The sequence below is a fragment of the Pituophis catenifer genome, unplaced genomic scaffold (genome assembly GCF_029215685.1).
Source record: "Pituophis catenifer annectens isolate HBS135680 unplaced genomic scaffold, rPitCat1.0.hap2 SCAF_8, whole genome shotgun sequence".
NCBI classification, from domain to species: domain Eukaryota; kingdom Metazoa; phylum Chordata; class Lepidosauria; order Squamata; family Colubridae; genus Pituophis; species Pituophis catenifer.
Window position 1 is genome coordinate 11,573,600 of NW_027256888.1, and position 18,907 is coordinate 11,592,506.

At 40.6% G+C, this 18,907-nt stretch overlaps 1 protein-coding gene across 3 annotated transcripts in view; it reads right to left on the reverse strand.

Moving 5' to 3' along the window:
- Nucleotides 1–18,907, reverse strand: part of CORIN (corin, serine peptidase) — a 103,706-nt gene that overhangs the window by 18,023 nt on the left and 66,776 nt on the right. For all 3 annotated transcript variants that reach the window (XM_070948499.1, XM_070948500.1, XM_070948498.1), the window contains 6 exons: nt 18,025–18,141; nt 13,529–13,636; nt 10,618–10,849; nt 8,280–8,425; nt 5,254–5,361; nt 2,598–2,711 (listed from right to left, as the gene is read on the reverse strand). In XM_070948499.1, the coding sequence (XP_070804600.1) occupies nt 2,598–2,711; nt 5,254–5,361; nt 8,280–8,425; nt 10,618–10,849; nt 13,529–13,636; nt 18,025–18,141 (825 nt within the window). The remainder of the gene's footprint in view (nt 1–2,597; nt 2,712–5,253; nt 5,362–8,279; nt 8,426–10,617; nt 10,850–13,528; nt 13,637–18,024; nt 18,142–18,907) is intronic.

The following is an 18,907-nucleotide window of genomic DNA, read 5'->3' on the forward strand; positions in this document are numbered from 1 at the left end:
ACTTCTGCCACCAATAGCCTCCCACCGACCAGTCCGCTTCCACAGAGAGGGTCTCCTCAGGGTGCCATCGGCCAAGTTATGTCGGCTGGCGACACCCAGGGGGAGGGCCTTCTCTGTGGGAGCCCCAACCCTGTGGAATGAACTGCCCCCGGAAATACGTAAGATCTCTGACCTCCGGGTGTTCCGCTGCGCACTGAAGACCCTGTTGTTCCGCCAGGCCGGGCTATCAACATAATAATTTTAAATTGGGTATTTTAAATTTCTGGGATTTTAAATTGGAGCCTAATCTATTTAATGATTTTAAATTTTAATCGTTGTTTTGTCGTGTTTTTAAATAGGCTGTACACCGCCCTGAGTCCTTCGGGAGAAGGGCGGTATAGAAATAAAATTATCATTATTATTATTATTATTATTATTATTATTATTATTATTATTATTATTATTATTATTATTAATTTGGTAATATTTCTGTAAACTCAATCAAACTCATGTGTGGTAACTGTATTAAGAATACACCTTAGGCGCTGAAAAAACATCTTGATTTTTCATTTCTGGGAATTTGGAAAACAGCAGATTGCACACAAAACAGTTTTGGATCTCACGTGAACAGTGCAAACACTTGGAAAAAGGCATATGCGAGTTGTGCTATGCTTACACAAGGTCCATAGTTGTCCTTCCAAATTAGTTTGGAAGAATGCACTACTTTTAACAGCCAGCTTCACGTGTCTGAAGAAATCAAATTAACTACCATATTTTTCAGAATATATGATGTACCTTTTTCCCCCCTAAAAGGGGGTGAAAATTTGGGTGCATCTTATACACCGAATGTAGCCCCACCCAATCACTGGCCCCCACCCTTTGGCCTCTGCCTCCCAGCAATTTACCTCCTTGCAGCAAGCAACAAGAAGAAACAGCCCATTTCAGCTTCAGCACAGCCTGATTAACACAAGTTGATTGTTGGATTGGCCTCCCAACTCTCAGCTGTTTCAGGCTGCAGGGATTGCCATTGCCTATTGCTGCGTGGGACCCTGTTGCTTGCTGTAAGGAGGTAAATTGCTGGGAGCAGATTTTTTTTTTTTCTTGTGCTAATCAAGCTATGCTGAAAACGAAAATGAAAGCAAAGCAGGCTATTTGCTGTTTGCTGCAAAGAGGCAAAATTGCTGGGAGGCAGAGGCAGATTTCTTTTTCTTGTTTTCCTCACCAAAAAAGGTAGGTGCGTCTTAGAGTCCGGAGCGTCTTATACTCCGAAAAATACGGTACTTAATGCAATTTTATCATGAATCGTCAGGATTCAAGAGAGTCAGAAAGGAAAAAGAACATTTCATTACTGCATAAATAAATGAAACATTTCAGGAAAAAAAGGCATAAAAAACCCTGAATATTCTGTATTGTGAAAATTTATCAACTCTCAAAGCCTCTGTCTAGTATGAAACCTCTAGAGAGCCAAAATCTCTTAAGAGTTCTAATGAACAAAGGTTCTTTAATCACCATTTGTTATCAATATGCAAAGTGCTCCTAGGGCGTCAATGGAACAAAATCAGCACCCAACGGTGTGCTGATTGCCTTCTAGGCTTTGTCAAGGAATTAATTAAATAAAGCACAATAAAGGCAAACCTACGAACTATTAATACGACGTGAAATATAAAACTACAGGGAAGAAACAAAATCCAAACCCAAAATAATAAAAAAAAAAAAAATAGAAATTCAAAACATTTTCTTCCCGAATAAACCACAATAAATCTCAGCAGACAGGGATGAGGTGGCTCAGTGGCTAAGATGCTGAGCTTGTCGATCGAAAGGTTGGCAGTTCAGCGGTTCGAATCCCTAGTGCCGCCTAACGGGGAGAACTCCCGGTATTTGTCCTAGCTTCTGCCAACCTAGCAGTTTGAAAGCACGTAAAAAATGCAAGTAGAAAAATAGGGACCACCTTTGGTGGGAAGGTAACAGCGTTCTGTGTCCCTTTGGTGTTTAGTCATGCCAGCCACATGACCATGGAGACGTCTTCGGACAGCGCTGGCTCTTCGGCTTTGAAACGGAGATGAGCACGGGTCCCTAGAGTCGGGAACGTCTAGTAGGTACGTGCGAGGGGAACCTTTACCTTACTAAATCTCAGCAGTGGAAGAAATGTTTGCATGTATCTCCATACCTTTCCTACTTTTCACCCTTGCTCAGAAAGTTTGGCTGCAAAAATCTAAATAATGCATTTTAGCCGGTTATGAAATAGGTAAGGGCATAATTTATTCTGCTCTCTTCTTCCTGCGGCCGTTGAATAGACAAAGCACGCAAAGTTCATAAAGAACGACAAGAACAGAAAGCTTATCAAAAATAATTGGTATTCAGACAAAAGCACAAGACGGAAGGGGATCTCAGGACAGAAAAGGGAAGGAGGCAGATAGCAAGAAGTGAGAAGAAAAGTGGCAAAATAAAAGCACAGTTATAAAAAAAAAATAAGCTAGAAATTAATAAAGGCAAAGATGGAAGATTGCTCAGCATCAGAGGGGAAATGAAATGAGTAAAATTAAAATCATTTAAATAAAAAAGGACAGGCTGTGTCCTTGATTCTCTCTGAAGAATGCAACACAATTTGAAATACTTACAGCAATTTTTTTCATCCGCATTGTCAAGACAATCTGGAAAACCATCACATATCATTGCATGGTGAATACACTGCTTGTTTGACGGGCATTCCCAAAGACCTCTTTCTTTGCAACCTGGACGTAAGAAACCAACATGACAAATCATTCATTCTTATGAACTGGCTATAGCAGGTAATCAGCTACTCAAATAGAAAGGCAGGAGTACACAACATTGTTGTGGAATTTTGACTTTATTGACGTCAAACGTGTTTTTGACTTGATATCCAAAGATGGGATACAGAAGACATTGGAACAATCCTTCGCGAATATGCAAATGTTGTTGCCTGTTCTATAGCTATGTTAACTTCTGGCTGAAAGTTCTAGAACCCAGCATATCAAGTAATTTCTTCACCAGAAACGAGACAGAGACGCATTCTAACTCCTCCTTATATTAGTCAAGTCTCTCTGATTCGACCTTTATCTTCCAACTTTGTCAGTAGACCACACCCATCGTGTTAGGTTGGTCAAATTTGGATGGATGTTTGGGTGAAAGGACATTATCACTTTTTAAGACACAATCTTGAGGAACAATCTTGAGGAACAAACTACAAGATAGGGCTGAATTTAGACAAAACAACTTTGCTTAAATTTATTGAGGCAAATTTATTTATTTATAGTATTTATAATATTTTTTAAAAGAATCATTAGTTTGCTTCAGTTGAATGTTGGTATGGGATTAGATCTAGATTTAAATTATATTTAGAACAAAACCCATGAAGTCAGTAAGATTGAAAATAAAAGTGAATAAATTCAGATCCAACCTATAACGTGTTAAACTGCATCAATACATATTATATATTGACTGAAACTTTAAAATTAAGCCCGTATCTATAACATATAATCCATTCACATTTCAGGTTCTGACAACCAAAATATTTTTTGGGTTGTTCCCCATTTCCACACACACCCCAATAATTGCCATGGATTCTTTGGGGGACCTCTAGATATAATCTAACAAACACTTTTCCATCATCAGCAAAGAAAGAATTAAGTAGGGATAGTTAAACCAACTATGATTATGCTGTGTTTAACATCCAAAAAATAAAAATAGATATGCTGTGTAACAACCAGAAAACAAAAATGACTATGCTGTGTTTAACAGCCAAACAAAAATGGTTATGCTGTGTAACAGCCAAAATAAAAATTAGTATGCTGTGTTTAACAGCCAAAAATAAAATGGTTATGCTGTGTTTAACAGCCAGGAAATAAAAATGATTTATTTTTAACAACAAATATGTTTGTTTGACAACAAAGATGAAGATAGAGATGTTGGGTTTTATAGCAAAATAAAATGAGGTGGGATAGCCAAATAAGGAGGAGTATGTTGAGATTAATAGTTAAAATGAAATGAATAAATTAGGTTTAATAACAGAAATAAAGACTATAAATGTTGAGTTCATTAGTAAAAATAAAATGATTATGTTGGAATTAAGTACTTTATGAATGTTTATAATGTCGACTGGTGGCCCCCTGGGGGGGGCTTCTCTGTGGGGGCACCCACTATCTGGAACGAGCTCCCCCCAGAGATACGTAGGATCCCGGATCTGCGCACGTTCCACTGTGCTCTTAAGACTCTCCTATTCCAGCAAGCCGGCCTGGCCTAATTTTCTCCCCTGTTTTTAAAATTCTTTTAAATCGAAATTTTAATCTGTTTTAAATTATTGGGATTTTTAATTGTCTCGAGCTAAATTATTTAATCTGGTTTTAATTATGTCTTTTAACTTTTGTATCTATGTATTTTATTTTGTGCCTGTTCACCGCCCTGAGTCCTTCGGGAGTAGGGCGGTATATAAATCTAATAAAACATAAACAAACAAAAACAAACAAAACATATAATAATTGTGATGATTTATATCATCAGAGGCTTTTTTCCCCCCTTTTAAAAGCATTTTTTCTACAATCTCTTCCAACGAACAAATGCTTTTAAAAGTAAAAAAAAAAAAAAAAAAAAGCCCCTGATGATCGCGCGGCTCGGCTGGAATTGTCAGAGGCTTTTCAAAGTATTTGTTTCTGCAACCTTTTGGCCGAAGAGGTGGTAAAAAAAATGCTTTGAAAAGTCTCTGACGATCCCAGCTGAGTTGCCTGATCGGCAGAGGCTTTTCAAAGCATTAGAAAAAATGCTTTGAAAAGTTAAAAAAAAAAAAGTTGGCCACGTCCACCCAGTCACATTACACCCCCCCAAGCCACGCCCACAGAACCGGTAGTAACAAACTTTATATTTCACCCCTGCCCAAGAGCCAACAAAGATAGGATTAGCCCTCTACCCATCTAGCAACAGAACCCATCACATGACACCTGGGGAGATTGCATCACCCAACAAGGCTCAACCAAACTTAGCACACAAACACAGCCTACAGAGTTGCCCCTGCATGGCCCCATGGGAGTCTGACAACCAATCAGAATACAAGCTCAAATTCAAAAGCCCAGAGAGGGTATAAAACTCAGGCACTCTCAGCATCTCTTCCCTTTTTTTTTCTCTTCACCCAACATTATCAAGGCATGTGATCCTGTCCACCATTAACCAACCATCTTTCCAAACAGTTTCCATTGCTTCCAGGGTCTTTTTCCCCACTTGCAACTGAACCCAGATGGACATTCCTTCCTAGAGTTCATTTACCACAGTTCTCTTCATCGCTATCGTCTTCGCAATCTGGTTGCCCGTCGCACCTTCTGGAAGCCAAGATGCACCTTCCCGAACGACATTCGAAGTGACTGGGCGAGCACTCTGCCAGGAAAATTACAAAAAGCAATCATTTCAAACTCCTGCTGTGCTAACGGGTGTATGCAAACTATAAAAGAAAAAAAGAAACGGAGAGCAGGAACCTTCAAATCGTTCTGAAATGTCAGAAAGTTCCTCCCAGTAACTTGAATTTTGAGATTTAATCCACCTGGCCATCTCTCAGCGTATATAACCATTTATTACTTTATTAATTAAAAAGCCACTTTGCTTTTACTGCTCCAGAGATGGTGATGTAAGGTTTGGTGATATTACTAGAAGGAGCAACAGCTTAGTAGGACATTCTACTCGCTTCTGCTGCAAACTCTACGTTTTTCGAATTGAGTTTTCTTCAAAGCTTAGGTCCGGAATGCTTAACTATCTAAAGTACCTGTAAAGCAGGACAGAGATGGTCTCAGGACAGCTAAACATTGGAACATATAATAACCCACAAAAAACCATCTCAGAAATAAGCTTTATGTAACGATGTTCAATATTAAACATGGAATCTTAAAGTTGAAAGCTACATTACTGCAAGAATAAAATAATTATTTTGCACCTTCCCTGGTATCTTCCTTAACTAAAGGGTTGCACCCAGGGGTAGAAATCCAAAAGGTTCTGGAGAACCGGTAGCAGAAATTTTGAGTAGTTTGGAGAACCGGCAAATACCACCTCTAGCTGGCCCCAGATTGGGATGGCAATGGAGATTTTGCAGTATCCTTCCCCCAGGAGTGATGTGTGAGAATGGAGACTTTGCAGTATCCTTCCCCTGCCATGCCCACCAAGCCACGCCCACACCACACCGTGCCCACCAAGCCACGCCCACAGAACCGTTAGTACAAAAAAATGGATTTCACCACTGGTTGCACAACTGGTTTAATTTTAATACAGGAATAAACTAAGCCAACAAACGTAGTGGAGTTAGAACTACAAATTCTATAAGCAGAGAAATTCTTTTTTTCCGATTCTAAAAAAAACAGCTTCAGAACTTAGGGGTTGTGTTTCCTTAAAGGTTTTTATTGTATGTGAGACTGAGAGAAATTGGTAGACTGCGTCCATTCAGGACAATGAATGAATGAATGAATGAATGAATGAATGAATGAATGAACGAAGACAGTCCCAGTTAGCTGTCCTAGTTCTACATATAATTATGTTCAACCATATACTTCTCGGCATTTCTGCCTTAAAGGTTAAATGACACAAATATGGGGCTTCAGTAAGAGATTAGGGTCACCATTTAGCTAAATAGAGTAAAAGATGACCCAACTCTCAGACCCAATTCTCAGACCCAACTCAACTCAACTTTAGAAGAACAAATAAAACATAACACTCTAGTATAACTTCATTTTATTGCACTGAGGCTTTCAGTGTGTGAAGACAGAAACTAACTTGCTCATAAATTATCATGGTAATCATTATGCTTAATGACATTAACACATTTCGCGTTATTTTTCTTCTTTAACAAATGGATAAGCATTATTTGAATGCACTAATCCTATCTCCACCAGTTACTTTCTCCTGTATTCTAATTACCACAATTACTGTATTTTTCAGAGTATAAAACGCCGAAGGGGAGGAAAATAAGAAAAAAGCTGCTTGGTGGGTGGATTGGCCTCCGGGAATACCTCCAATCAGCTGTTCCCAGAGGTGAATTTTAGCAATAGGTTCGTGGGTTGTGAGCTCTGTGACTTGCTTTTTTTTCTGTCTCTGAAACTTCTGAAACTCTGTTTCAGAAAAAAAAAAATCTGCATCTGAAAGCTTCCGAAACAGAGCTTCAGAAAAAAAGCCTTTTTTTCTGAACCTCTGTTTGGAGGCTTTTTTTCTAAAGCTCTGTTTGGAGGCTTTTTTTCTGAAAAAAAAAGCCTTCTTTCAGAGGCTTCTTTCAGCCTCTGAAATCTCCATTTGCAAGGCTGGGTGGGGCTACATTCGGAGTATAAGACCCACCCAGATTTTCACCCTCCTTTTTTGGGAAAAAAGGTGCGTCTTATACTTCAAAAAATACGGTACTTGCATTTTCTAGTTAAGTAAACTACATTTTATTCTCTTGTTTTATCTAGCATCTGACTGGAGAAAAAAGTTTAAACACCAGGTAATCATTGCTCTCCTACAAGATTGACATATTCCTTAGTTTATTTAATTAATTAATTTATTTATTTTATCAGATTTCTATACCGCCCTTCTGCTTTTGGACTCAGGGCGGTGAACAGCCAAAGTAAAACATTTGTACACAAAAGTTAAAATAGATTTAAAATAATTAAATAAGTTTGGCCCATAATTTAAAACATTTCAATTTAAAACCAATTTCAAATTTTAAAAACCCACAATAAAATCAGGACAGCCCGGCTAACTGAAAGAAATAGGTTTTAAGGGCCTGACGAAAAGTCCGGAGGTCTGGGATCACTCGTATCTCTGGGGGTAGATTGTTCCAGAGGGTAGGTGCCACCACAGAGAAGGCTCTCCCCCTGGGGGTTGCCAGCCAACGTTGTCTGGCCGACGGCACCCTGAGGAGGTCCTCTCTGTGGGAGCGAACTGGCCGGTGGGAGGCAATTGGTGGCAGAAGACAGTCCCGTAAGTACCCCGGCCCTAAGCCATGGAGCACTTAAAAGGTGATCACCAACACCTTGAAGCACACTCGAAAGTCCACCAGAGTTATTAAATTAATCAAGGAGAGGAGCAACCTAGAACTAAGGATGCGCTAATTAAAATATGAGCCATGGCGTTCAGTCTCTCTGCCCCTCCATTGGTGCTCGTATGGAAGGCTGAGCTAAGGTCCTGGGACGACCCAATGGACCGCAGGAACTTCCTCCAGCCCTCCAGGCTATCTGAAATGCTATGGGGACTCCTGCTTGAATAGGAGGTTGGATTAGAAGACCTCCAAGGTCCTTCCAACTTTGTTATTCTGTTAAAAGTTGAGAAATATAAATAACCTTCTACATTATCATCCGGCATGAGGCAAGTTCGATTGTCTGAATTTTCTTCTGGGAACTGAGCACAATCGGTATCCTCCGGCCACTGTAAACCCACAATTCCAAGGACAGATTCACAACGTTCTTTGGACTGCTCACAAAGAGTCCTGAGAAGGGAGAAGGAAGGAGGAGGAAAAAAGTGGGAAATAGGTAAAAAACGAATATCCACAAATATTCATATACATATAGCAAGTCCCACTATAACCAGATAACTTAAAAGTTGTATATTAGAAAAATATGTATTAACATACACAAATGCAAGTTTGTGTTAACAAACACCAACACAGTTCATTTAGTGACCATTCAAAGTTACAACGGAACTGAAAAAAGCAGCTTATGATCGTTTTTCACACTTATATTACCATTACAGCGTCTCCATGGTTACATGATCAAAATTCAGACACTTGGCAGCTGATTCATATTTATAACAGTTGCAGTGATCTCAGATCATGTGATCCCTCTTGCGACTTTCTGACTAATGGAAGTAAATTGGGAAACCGGATTTGTTTAACTATCATGTTCCTAACTTAACAACTCCAGTGATTCATTTAACAATTTTGGCAAGAAAGTTTGTAAAATGGGGCAAACCCTCTTAACAAATGTTTCTCTTAGCAACATAAATGTTGGACTCAATTGTGGTTGTAAGTCGAGGGAAATAGGGCCGAAAGCCCTACTAAGCAAGTATATACAAAAGTATGAAGGCTATTGCTTAATGCATTGTAAGCCGCCTTGAGTCTCCGGAGAAAGGGCGGCATATAAATCGAACTAATAAATAAATAAATAAATAAATTGTTGTTGAAAACTATTCTATATTTTTCACAACAGAATTATTCCCTCTCATCTGAAGGGGTAAGAAGACCTCCAAACTCACAAAAGCTCTGAACTCTCGTAAATCTCCTTAATAGCTTGCTTAGGCATTGTCAGGTGCTGGCTCACAAATTATATTAAATCAGCACTTGCGTTTTTAGATGGAAACCAAAGAGGAAACTGCATTTCCTATTTCCATAAGCAGCATGCTAATTTTAAAACATGTTCCTTAGAGATGCTATCGATGAGAGTGGATTGTTCTTTACTCCGTGATCTGTTTTGAGTTCTTGTTCATCAATGGTTCTCTGAAACTGTGCTGACTTAATTTATGAGTGTTTATAAATATTCATTGTTGCTGCTGCTGCTGCTATTGGCCCCTTTGGAGAGCCAAAATAGAGATTTCAAATAATTGCGTTCTGCCTTCCAAAAGAAAAAAGATGGGAGATTTGGTTGATTCCACTTGCACAGTCCCAATAATAACATTGGCAAATGTCTATGGAGATTCTCAGTCATCCAGGTCATGGTTATCCCAAAAGTGCTTTTTCAAGAGGCAACTGGACTTTCTAGTTTTGTTTTTTTTTGAAGACGTTTCGCTTCTCATCCAAGAAGCTTCTTCAGCTTCTTGGATGAGAAGCGAAACGTCTTCAAAGAAAAACCAGAAAGTCCAGTCGCCTCTTGAAAAAGCACCTTTGGGACAATAATATTGGCCATGAAGGAGAAGAAGTATGGAACAGACATTGTGATGGCATCACACAAATGGCACAAGTTGCCCCTGCTGAAAATGCTAAAAAAGATTGAAAATAAGGAACTTGTTATGGCCCGCCAGCGGCCTGTGCGGATCGTGGCTGATCCCGACGACGAGGAGGCTGGTGTGGTGTTGCACCAGCAGCCTGCGCAGCCAGCGCACGAGTCGGACAGCGAGGAGGCTGTAGAGGATGTGGTGCCAGAGGCAGAGACTCAGCCAGGGCCTTCAGAACCTCCAGAGGCTCCTTCAAGTAGAGAGAGCGAAGTGGAGGAGCCTCTCCTCAATGCTCGAGCACGCAGGGCTGCCAAAAGGCAGGAGTGGCTACTCAGGAGGAGGAGGTCTCCTCGAGAGTAAGGCTTGAGGATAATTGGCCACTCCCTTAGCCTATTTAAGTCACACGCCATTAGTAAGTTTCTTGCTGGAAACAACTTGTAATTATCATCAGAGCATTTTTGGAAAAGTCTTATCGTATCTTGTTTTCTGGGCTGGTTGCCAACCTTTGCCAGACTTTGATTTATTCTTGCTACTTAATAAATTTGATAAGGACCGTGTGTGTCTATATCCTCGGGAATCCGGAGCTGGGGCAGAACAGAACTATATACTGAAAGCCAAAGAAATTAATTAAAGTACAATAAAGGCAGAACCAGAAAGAATGCAAGAATCACCCTGCTGGATCAGCTAGCTATAATTTACATGTTATTGTGTTTTGTTTATTTATTTTAGAGCAAAAATAATATAGCACATTACCTGCATGGTGGGATACGTTCATTTGTTTGAAAATCACATTTTGGCACTAAGATGGTACAGGCAAAAAACATCAGGTATTTATAACAGTTCGTTTGGACCAAGGCTGGGAAGAGAGAAGACTCCCAGCTAACAGAGGCTTCCTTCTGCGTCTGATGGCCTAAATAGTTGGGGTAATGCGTATAATTGTACGGCAGGTTCAGGCACAATTCCAGCGTGATGTGTTCACATTGACCTGGGCAGAATAAAACAGAAATGGATTTAACGATACACAAACAATTACTCTAGACTTATATGATAATTTCAAGAATCATAATCAGTGGTGGGTTGCCCCTGGTTTGGACTGGTTCGCAAGAACCAGTAATAAAACTGGCAGGAGGCTCCGCCCACTGACCCAGACGTCATTATAGGTGATCTGCGCATGCACAGAAGAGTGTGGGCAGGCACAATGCGAACCGGTAGTAAAGGTGGGATAGGATAGGATAGGATAATTTTATTTCTATACCGCCCCTCTCCCAAAAGACTCGGGGCAGTGTACAGCCAGGTAAAAACACAATACAAATATCACAATTTAAATTTAAAAATTATTAAAAGTATTACATTCAAGGCCAATTAGCTAAAAAACCCAAAAATTTAAGAATTCCGAATTTAAAACTCAATTATGAAGCTAGCCCTGCCTGTCGGAAGAGCAGGGTCTTAAGAGCACAGCGGAAAACTCGGAGGTCAGAGATCTTGCGTATGTCCGGGGCCAGTTCATTCCAAAGGGTAGGTGCCCCCACAGAGAAGGCTCTCCCCCTGGGTGTCGCCAACCAACATAATTTGGCCGACGGCACCCTGAGGAGTCCCTCTCTGTGGGAGCGAACTGGTCGGTGGGAGGCTATCGGTGGCAGAAGGCGGTCTCGTAGATAAGTAGAACCCACCCCTGATCATAATACATACAAGGAATCTTACAAAGGAGAGAAACCTGCCTAACAACTATTTTCTCTTTGATGCAATGAATTTTCCTACACCCTGCCCCATAAGGACCACCACCAGAAAAACTACCCTGTTTCCCCGAAAATAAGACATCCCCTGATAATAAGCCCAATCGGGCTTTTGAGCGCATGCGCTAAAATAAGCCTCCCCCCCTGAAAATAAGCCCTCCCCGAAAATATTTAAACGCAGAGTTGGAAATCAGGTAAGACGGCAAGAGGAGCCCCATCTTGCTCCACGCGCCCCAAAATAATAAGACATCCCCGAAAATAAGGCCAAGCACTTATTTCGGGGTTCAAAAAAAATATAAGACAGGGTCTTATTTTTGGGAAAACACGGGTACAAAGTAAGAAAAATGGGAGACCTATCAAATTCTACTGTGTATTAACTTCAATTTCTTGCTTGAACCACATTAGGTTGAAATGAACAAGGCTGCAGATTCAGGGAGCAGCTTTCACAGCTGACTTGTTCATTCTTGTGTAATGTATTTTGAGAAACTGTGAAACAAGGAAAGCCCAGTTGGGAGAAAGGACATGAAGGAAGCATGTGAAGTTAAAAATTTGGGAAAGATGCACACAAACAGTACATCTTTTTAGATGCAGTAAACATGTGACACTTAGCTTTTTTTGTCTGATCGAATCAAAACGATTTCATTTGTGTGATACATGACAACTAATCCTCACAAATAAACATATTTTCTGAAAGTGCGCCAGTGCCAGTAACAGAAACACAGAGGCTATTAGAAAGTGTACAGAAGAGGAAACAATTCAAAAAGCAATACTTTGTGATGGAACTCGCTCATACGGCTGAATCAATTCCTTTGATCGGAGAAAACACAATATCTATGTTTATTGCTGGCTGAAAATCCTTTAGAGAGATTTTTTTTTTTTACGTGAAACAGAAAACAAGGAACTTATGGTTTTATGATTTTGATAATTATAGAGGAAAGATTATAGGAGGAAGTGTTATAATGTAACCATGGATTAAGAGATAAATTTCTTAATTATATATAATTCTAAGCGCTGTAAAGCAGGGATCCCCAACCTTTCGGACCTCAGGGACCACTAAATTCATAATTTTAAATCCCGCGGACCACTAATATGATCTGCCTCATGACCGGATGGGTGGACGTGGCTAGGTGGTCATGTGACTGGGTGGTCGTGGCCAACTCGATGTCACTCACATCAAGGGGTGCCTCGCCGGCCTTTACTCGCCTCTCCCCTCCCACCCACTCCTCGCCTGCCTGCCTGGGCTCCTTAAGGCCCCAACGGGAAGCAGTTGTTGGAGCTAAGCAGCCACCATGAGAAAGAGTTGGCAAAACAGCTGGCTCAGTTCAAATTGGATCTGGCCGAGAAGGAGGCTCAGCAGAAGCACCTCATTCAGGACTACGAGCATAGGCTTTCCAAGCAGAGGGAAGACCTGTGGGAATGCAAGGCCAGGTACCGGCGCCTGGAGGCTCAGCAGGCTGAGATGGTCAGCCAGTTTCAGGCCATGATGCAATCCCCCTGGAAGAAGGCCCTCCGGCTTTGCCACCAGTGACGCTTCCCTCCAGCCTTCGCCCAAAGCCCCACACCAGGAGACTGAAACAGACCCCAAGTCGGAATTTCTGCCCCCCTCAAAAATATCCCGAAGAGGGGACACTCTCTGCAGCAACACAAACATTCATTGCACGTATCTGTCCCAGGGGCCGTAGTTTGAGGACCCCTGATTTAGTGCAATATAAAAAATGCAAGTAATTTTTCTGCGGACCACCAAAATTTTCTCACGGACCACCAGTTGGTGACCACTGCTGTAAAGAACGGAAGCTACTTCTTTCTTTTTTATGTCTTTTCGGTTTGTTTCCTTCTTTTAGCTTTCATTATGATTTCTTTCTTTTTCGTATTTTACATCTCTTCCTTATTAAAACCCTTTTATAAAATCACAAAGCGATAGTGCTACTCACTGCAGTTCCCTTGGCTGTTATTCATGTCACAGAGAGGGGAATGGCTACAAGGACCAGCACAGGATGTTGAATTACACTTCTGCTCTCTTTCATGGCATAATCTTTGGCCTAGGACGACAACAACAATAAAATCTTATCTCTATCGGTGAATTATATCCTAGGAACACAATAGCCGTGGTAAGTCCATCTTAATATGCTATCCCTGGTATGTGGTGTTTTGTATACATACAGAGAAAGAAGCACTCTTGTAATCTTTGACTTTTAGGCTTGCTGTTAGTTTAGTTTACTTTAGTTTATTTGATTTATATACTGTCCTACTCCCGAAGGACTCAGGGCGGTAAACAGCCACAAGATAAAAACACATAAATACGAAATTTAAAAACAGAACAAAACCGAATTAAACAATTTGGCCGAAGACAGATTTAAAACACCCCAATACATTAAGAACGAATTAAAATTTGCATTTTAAAAAGGGAAAAATTAGGCCTGATGGAATAAAAAGGTCTCGACATCATCAGTCAAACATCAGCCATAATTCTAATGACTGTTTTGAACAATATGCAGATTGTATTACACAAATGGCTATTTTATATGTGAAATTATGACTGAAATATTTCTGCACCTATATTGGTTCACACTGTTAGGAAATTTTTCCTTAGTTCTGAGTTGCTTCTATCTTTATTCAGTTTCCATTCATTGCTTCTTGTTTTGCCTTCTGGTGCTTTGGAAAATACATTGCCCCCCCTTCTTTCTGGCAGCCCCTTAAAAGCCTGTTGCCTATCACACTCTTGAGCAAAGCATGTGAGCCATTTCCTCCTTTCAGTGGTCCATGAAAGTGCATCTATAGTATGTAGATAGTAAAGTTGAAAAAAGGTGAACAACATTTTTACAGAACTATAGATACGTTGAGGCTGGGTGTGACAAGGAATGGCTGGGAGGGGAGGGGCCAGGCGAGGCGTCCCTTGACGTGAGTGACATTGAGTTGGCCATGCCCACTTCACATGACCATCAAGCCACACCCACAAAATAAGCCACGCCCACAGTACTGGTAGTAAAAAAATTTAGAACCCACCCCTGCATATATGGATGTGGGAATTGATGCCTGTTGAGTTTTGCAAGTAATCTTTGCTTGTTTTAGCCCTCACTCATAAATGAGCCTCATCTGAGTGAAGGAGCCTAGTGATCAAACCAATATTTGCTGTTTGTTTCTGATACGATATACTGCTAGAAATCATTTATTAGGAATTAAGCTTTATTATTGGCTTCTGCTTATATTATTGTATGCTGTTAGAAATCAGTTGTTAGCAGGAGTGCTCTTCAGCAGGTTCTGACGCTTAAGACGCTTAAGATGGCGCGCTTAAGACGTTCCTATTTCATCAAGCTGGCCTGACCTAAATTTTCCTCTTTTTAAATGGGAATTTTAAATTTGGTTTTAAATTATTGGGGTTTTAAAATGGTTCAGCCAAATTTATTTAATTTGTTTTATCTCTATTTTAAATTTTGTATCTACATGTTTTATTTCTGGCTGTTCACCGCCCTGAGTCCTTTGGGAGTAGGGCGGTATACAAATTTAATAAAAACTAAAAACTAAAACTGACAGGTTCTGGAGAACAGGTAGCAGAAATTTTGAGCAGTTCGGAGAACCGGCAAATACCACCTCTGGCTGGCCCCAGAGTGGGGTGGGAAGGGAGATTTTGCAATGTCCTTCCCCCAGGAGTGGGGAGGGAATGGGGATTTTGCAGTATCCTTCCCCTGGAGTGGGGTGGGAATGGAGATTTTGCAGTATCCTTCCCCTGCCACGCCCACCAAGCCATACCTCGGTCTCGGCTTCAAAAGCTAGGCACATCCTTGAAAATATAGAAGAAACTGTTACCCAGGAATATCAGGCCCCATAGATAAAGGAACCAGAGTAGGGAGTTTTCCTGCCTCATAAATTCTGACTCCTGAACCATTCTGCTGGAATGTTCCATAGATAAGGTGGACAGAGACAGGGGCCTGAACAAAGAACGCTTTAAATACCACATTGGTAACGAGCCTTTGTCTCTGATTGGGTAAACTTGGGTAATCACCGGTTTGGTGATTGCCTGCTTTCCGCGCATGTGCGCAGTTTGAACAAATCTTCACTTCTGGGTTTCGTTGGAGTAGTAACACAGCTGATTTGCGCGGCAATCGGCTTTGCCACGCAAATCAGCTGAGGAGATAAAGAAAGGAAAACAGCGTGGGCAGGCGGATGGGCCCATCTGATTTTTGGGGCGAACCGGTTCGCTCCCAGCTGATCGTCGGAGCTACCAGTTCGTCTGAACCCAGTCTGACCGGTTGAATCCCACCACTGCTGCAGATAGGACTACAAAACTGCTTACCGGTTCTGGCTGAACAGGTTTTTTTCCCCCCCGACACATGTTGATGCCCCATAAGAGCATGAGCTACCAATCCTCCTGGGAAATTTACTAGGCAGATATCAAAACTCACCACAGCATTTCATGGGGGTCCGGGGGGGTGGGGGTGGGGGGGAGGTAAAACAGGGTTGAGGAGACATGAAAGAAAGTGCAAATGTGAAGAAAAGTGAAAATGGGATAAGTACATGTTAAGATGTACTTAAGAATGGAGATTCTCAGTCTTCCAGAACATGATTGTCCCAAAGGTGCTTTTTTAAAAAAGCATATTTGTTCATCAAGCTGAAGGTAAATAATGAAGCAGAGACTGATGAAATGCCTGATTCTGGAAATTTCTATCTTAGTGGATATAATTAGGTCAGGTATGTTATATAGTATTGCTGTCATGGATTCTTTGGCTAGCTGTGGATCTACGGATTTAAAAAGTGCTGAGACATTGAATGAAATCATAATGTCCTCTTCTGCTTTTATGTCTGTGATTTTTCTGGAGGCATTTTAGGGGGGGGGGGGTTCATAGAATATTGTCCCCCTTCTATGAGATGTGAGTCATGGGTGTCAGCATTTCAAGTAACACACCCATTGAAATTCCTCAGAATTCTCAGAATTCTGAGGCACGTAGATTCCTCAAAGAACATGTTTATTGGATACAACATATCGGCACAGCCGGTGAAAACCAGTTTTCACCTAATTAAAAGAGTAAAACCCTCCCAAGTGTCACCAGTCACATTGTCCAATGAATATAGTTGGCAGGCTCCTCTCCTCCTTCACCAGCCACCTGTCACGATGACCTTGTTCCCACAGGAAAACTTTTTGTTTTGACTGTTAGCTGGGCTATTCACTTTTCCCCCTCCCTTCCCTCTCTGCTTTGTGGCAACTGTGAGGCAGCACAAAATGGCTTCAGCCAGGTTCGCTTCAGAATTGACAATGGGAGCAGTGCTACACAACATACCCAATCTAGTCAAATACACTAAGACTGAGCAACCCTGAGCTACACATATTCTCTTCCATTGGAAATTTGTTCAAGCTTGGAAGAATAATACAATCCAGACAACATCTGACTTGGAACTTAAACCTGGAGGATACACAGCGATGGCAAAACTGTATATATAGTGTAATGTAGTGTACTGCATTAAAAAAAGTGAGACAGAAATCAATAGGGTTTTTTTTCTTCTTTTCTTTCTTTTTGTTAAAATTGTTATTACCTTCTTTGGTATTTTAGGTATTTTGACTTTTAAGTATTTAACTTTTATTACACTGCTTTATCTATTTATTATTTCCTTTTATCAATATATATACACAGAGAGAGACACAGTAGCAATACAATGAAGAACTTAATTCAAGACTGAAACTATTCTCGTGTAACTAATACTTTGATGTGATAGCAGTCATTCTTTCTTTTTTTATCTTATAGTTAACTGTGGATGGAAAGTTAAATATAATCATATAATTGTAATGTGACACCCCAAATGGCAATTGATACTGATAAAATATTTACTATTCCTTTTTTTTATTTTCAATACTTTAAGCTTTTTAAATAACAGAAAGTTAATACTTTTAAACATATTATATAAACATTAATGCATTGAAATGTATTCAAATAATTACAGTGCTATCATGCAATAAAAGAAACAAAGTGGGCAGGGGAGAAAGGGCAAGACAGATTTTCCCTAAAATAAATCGAAACCCTGTATAGGCAAGAAGGAATAAATCATAACAACGGTACATAGAAAAACGGTGATTTTCTACAGAAGTATTATTAGACTTCAAACCCATATGACGTTCTCACAATATCTTGTGTTCTGAGTACATGAACACTGGGGTACTTATCAAACGAACAATCTGAGCCACCATCCTCAAAAGAACCCATAGAACAAAATAAATCTTATTTGCCAAAAGAAGCTCTTAAATCAGGGCTGGCAAGCTCCCAGCCTGTGGGCCGGATGCGTCACGCGCTGGCCACACCCATGCCCGGTTTAGCAAAGGGGGGGAAAGTCCCGATACATCATGTGACACCACCATGATGATGTGAGTTTGACACCCCTGTCTTAGATCTTTTCTCCAGCAATCTGAGTAGGGAAAATGATATAAGTATTATGCCCTTACTTCCACTGCAATTCTCTTCATCGCTTCCGTCCTTGCAATCATTGTCTCCATCACACTGGAAAGCACTAGGAACACACTGACCGTTTCTGCATTCCACCAGTCCTTGGCTATGGCATGCTGGAAACAAGAAGACGATCACTTTATAGACTTTTCATTTCTCATAATTAAAATGGCTTATTTCATTCATATGTGGATATGGCAGAAAACCTACAAATACAAAATAGGATACAAATAGGATATTTCTGTTACACTATTAAAATAATGAGGAAATAAGCAAAGCTGATTATAATGGGGAGGGGGTGTGTGGCTCGATGGCGGCGATTGGCCACATGCAGGGGTGGGTTCTAAAATTTTTTACTACCAGTTCTGTGGGCGTGGCTTATTTTGTGGGTGTGGCATGGGGGTAATGTGACTGGGTGGGCATGGCCAACTTTTTTTATTATTTACTTTTAAAAGCATTATTTCTACAACCTTAAGAGGTTGCAGAAAAAAAATGCTTTTAGAAGCCTCTGACGATCTGGCAAGTCATCTGGGATTGCCAGAGGTTTTTAAAGGGATTTTTTCCCCCTACAACCTCTTCGGCTGGAGAGGTTGCAGGAAAACATGCTTTTAGAAGCTTCTGATGATCAGGCAAATCTGCTGGGATCGCCAGAGGCTTTTAAAGGGATTTTTTTCAACCTCCTCGGCTGAAGAGGTTGCAGAAAAAATGTTTTCAGAAGCCTCTGAAGATCCCAGCTGAGCCGCGCGATCATCAGAGCCTTTTTTTTAACTTTTAAAAGCATTTTTTCAGCCGAAGAGGTTGTAGAAAAAATGCTTTTAAAAGTTAAAAAAAAAAAGCCTCTGATGAGGTGGGTGGGGTAAGCAAGTGTCGACTGGGCTGGGG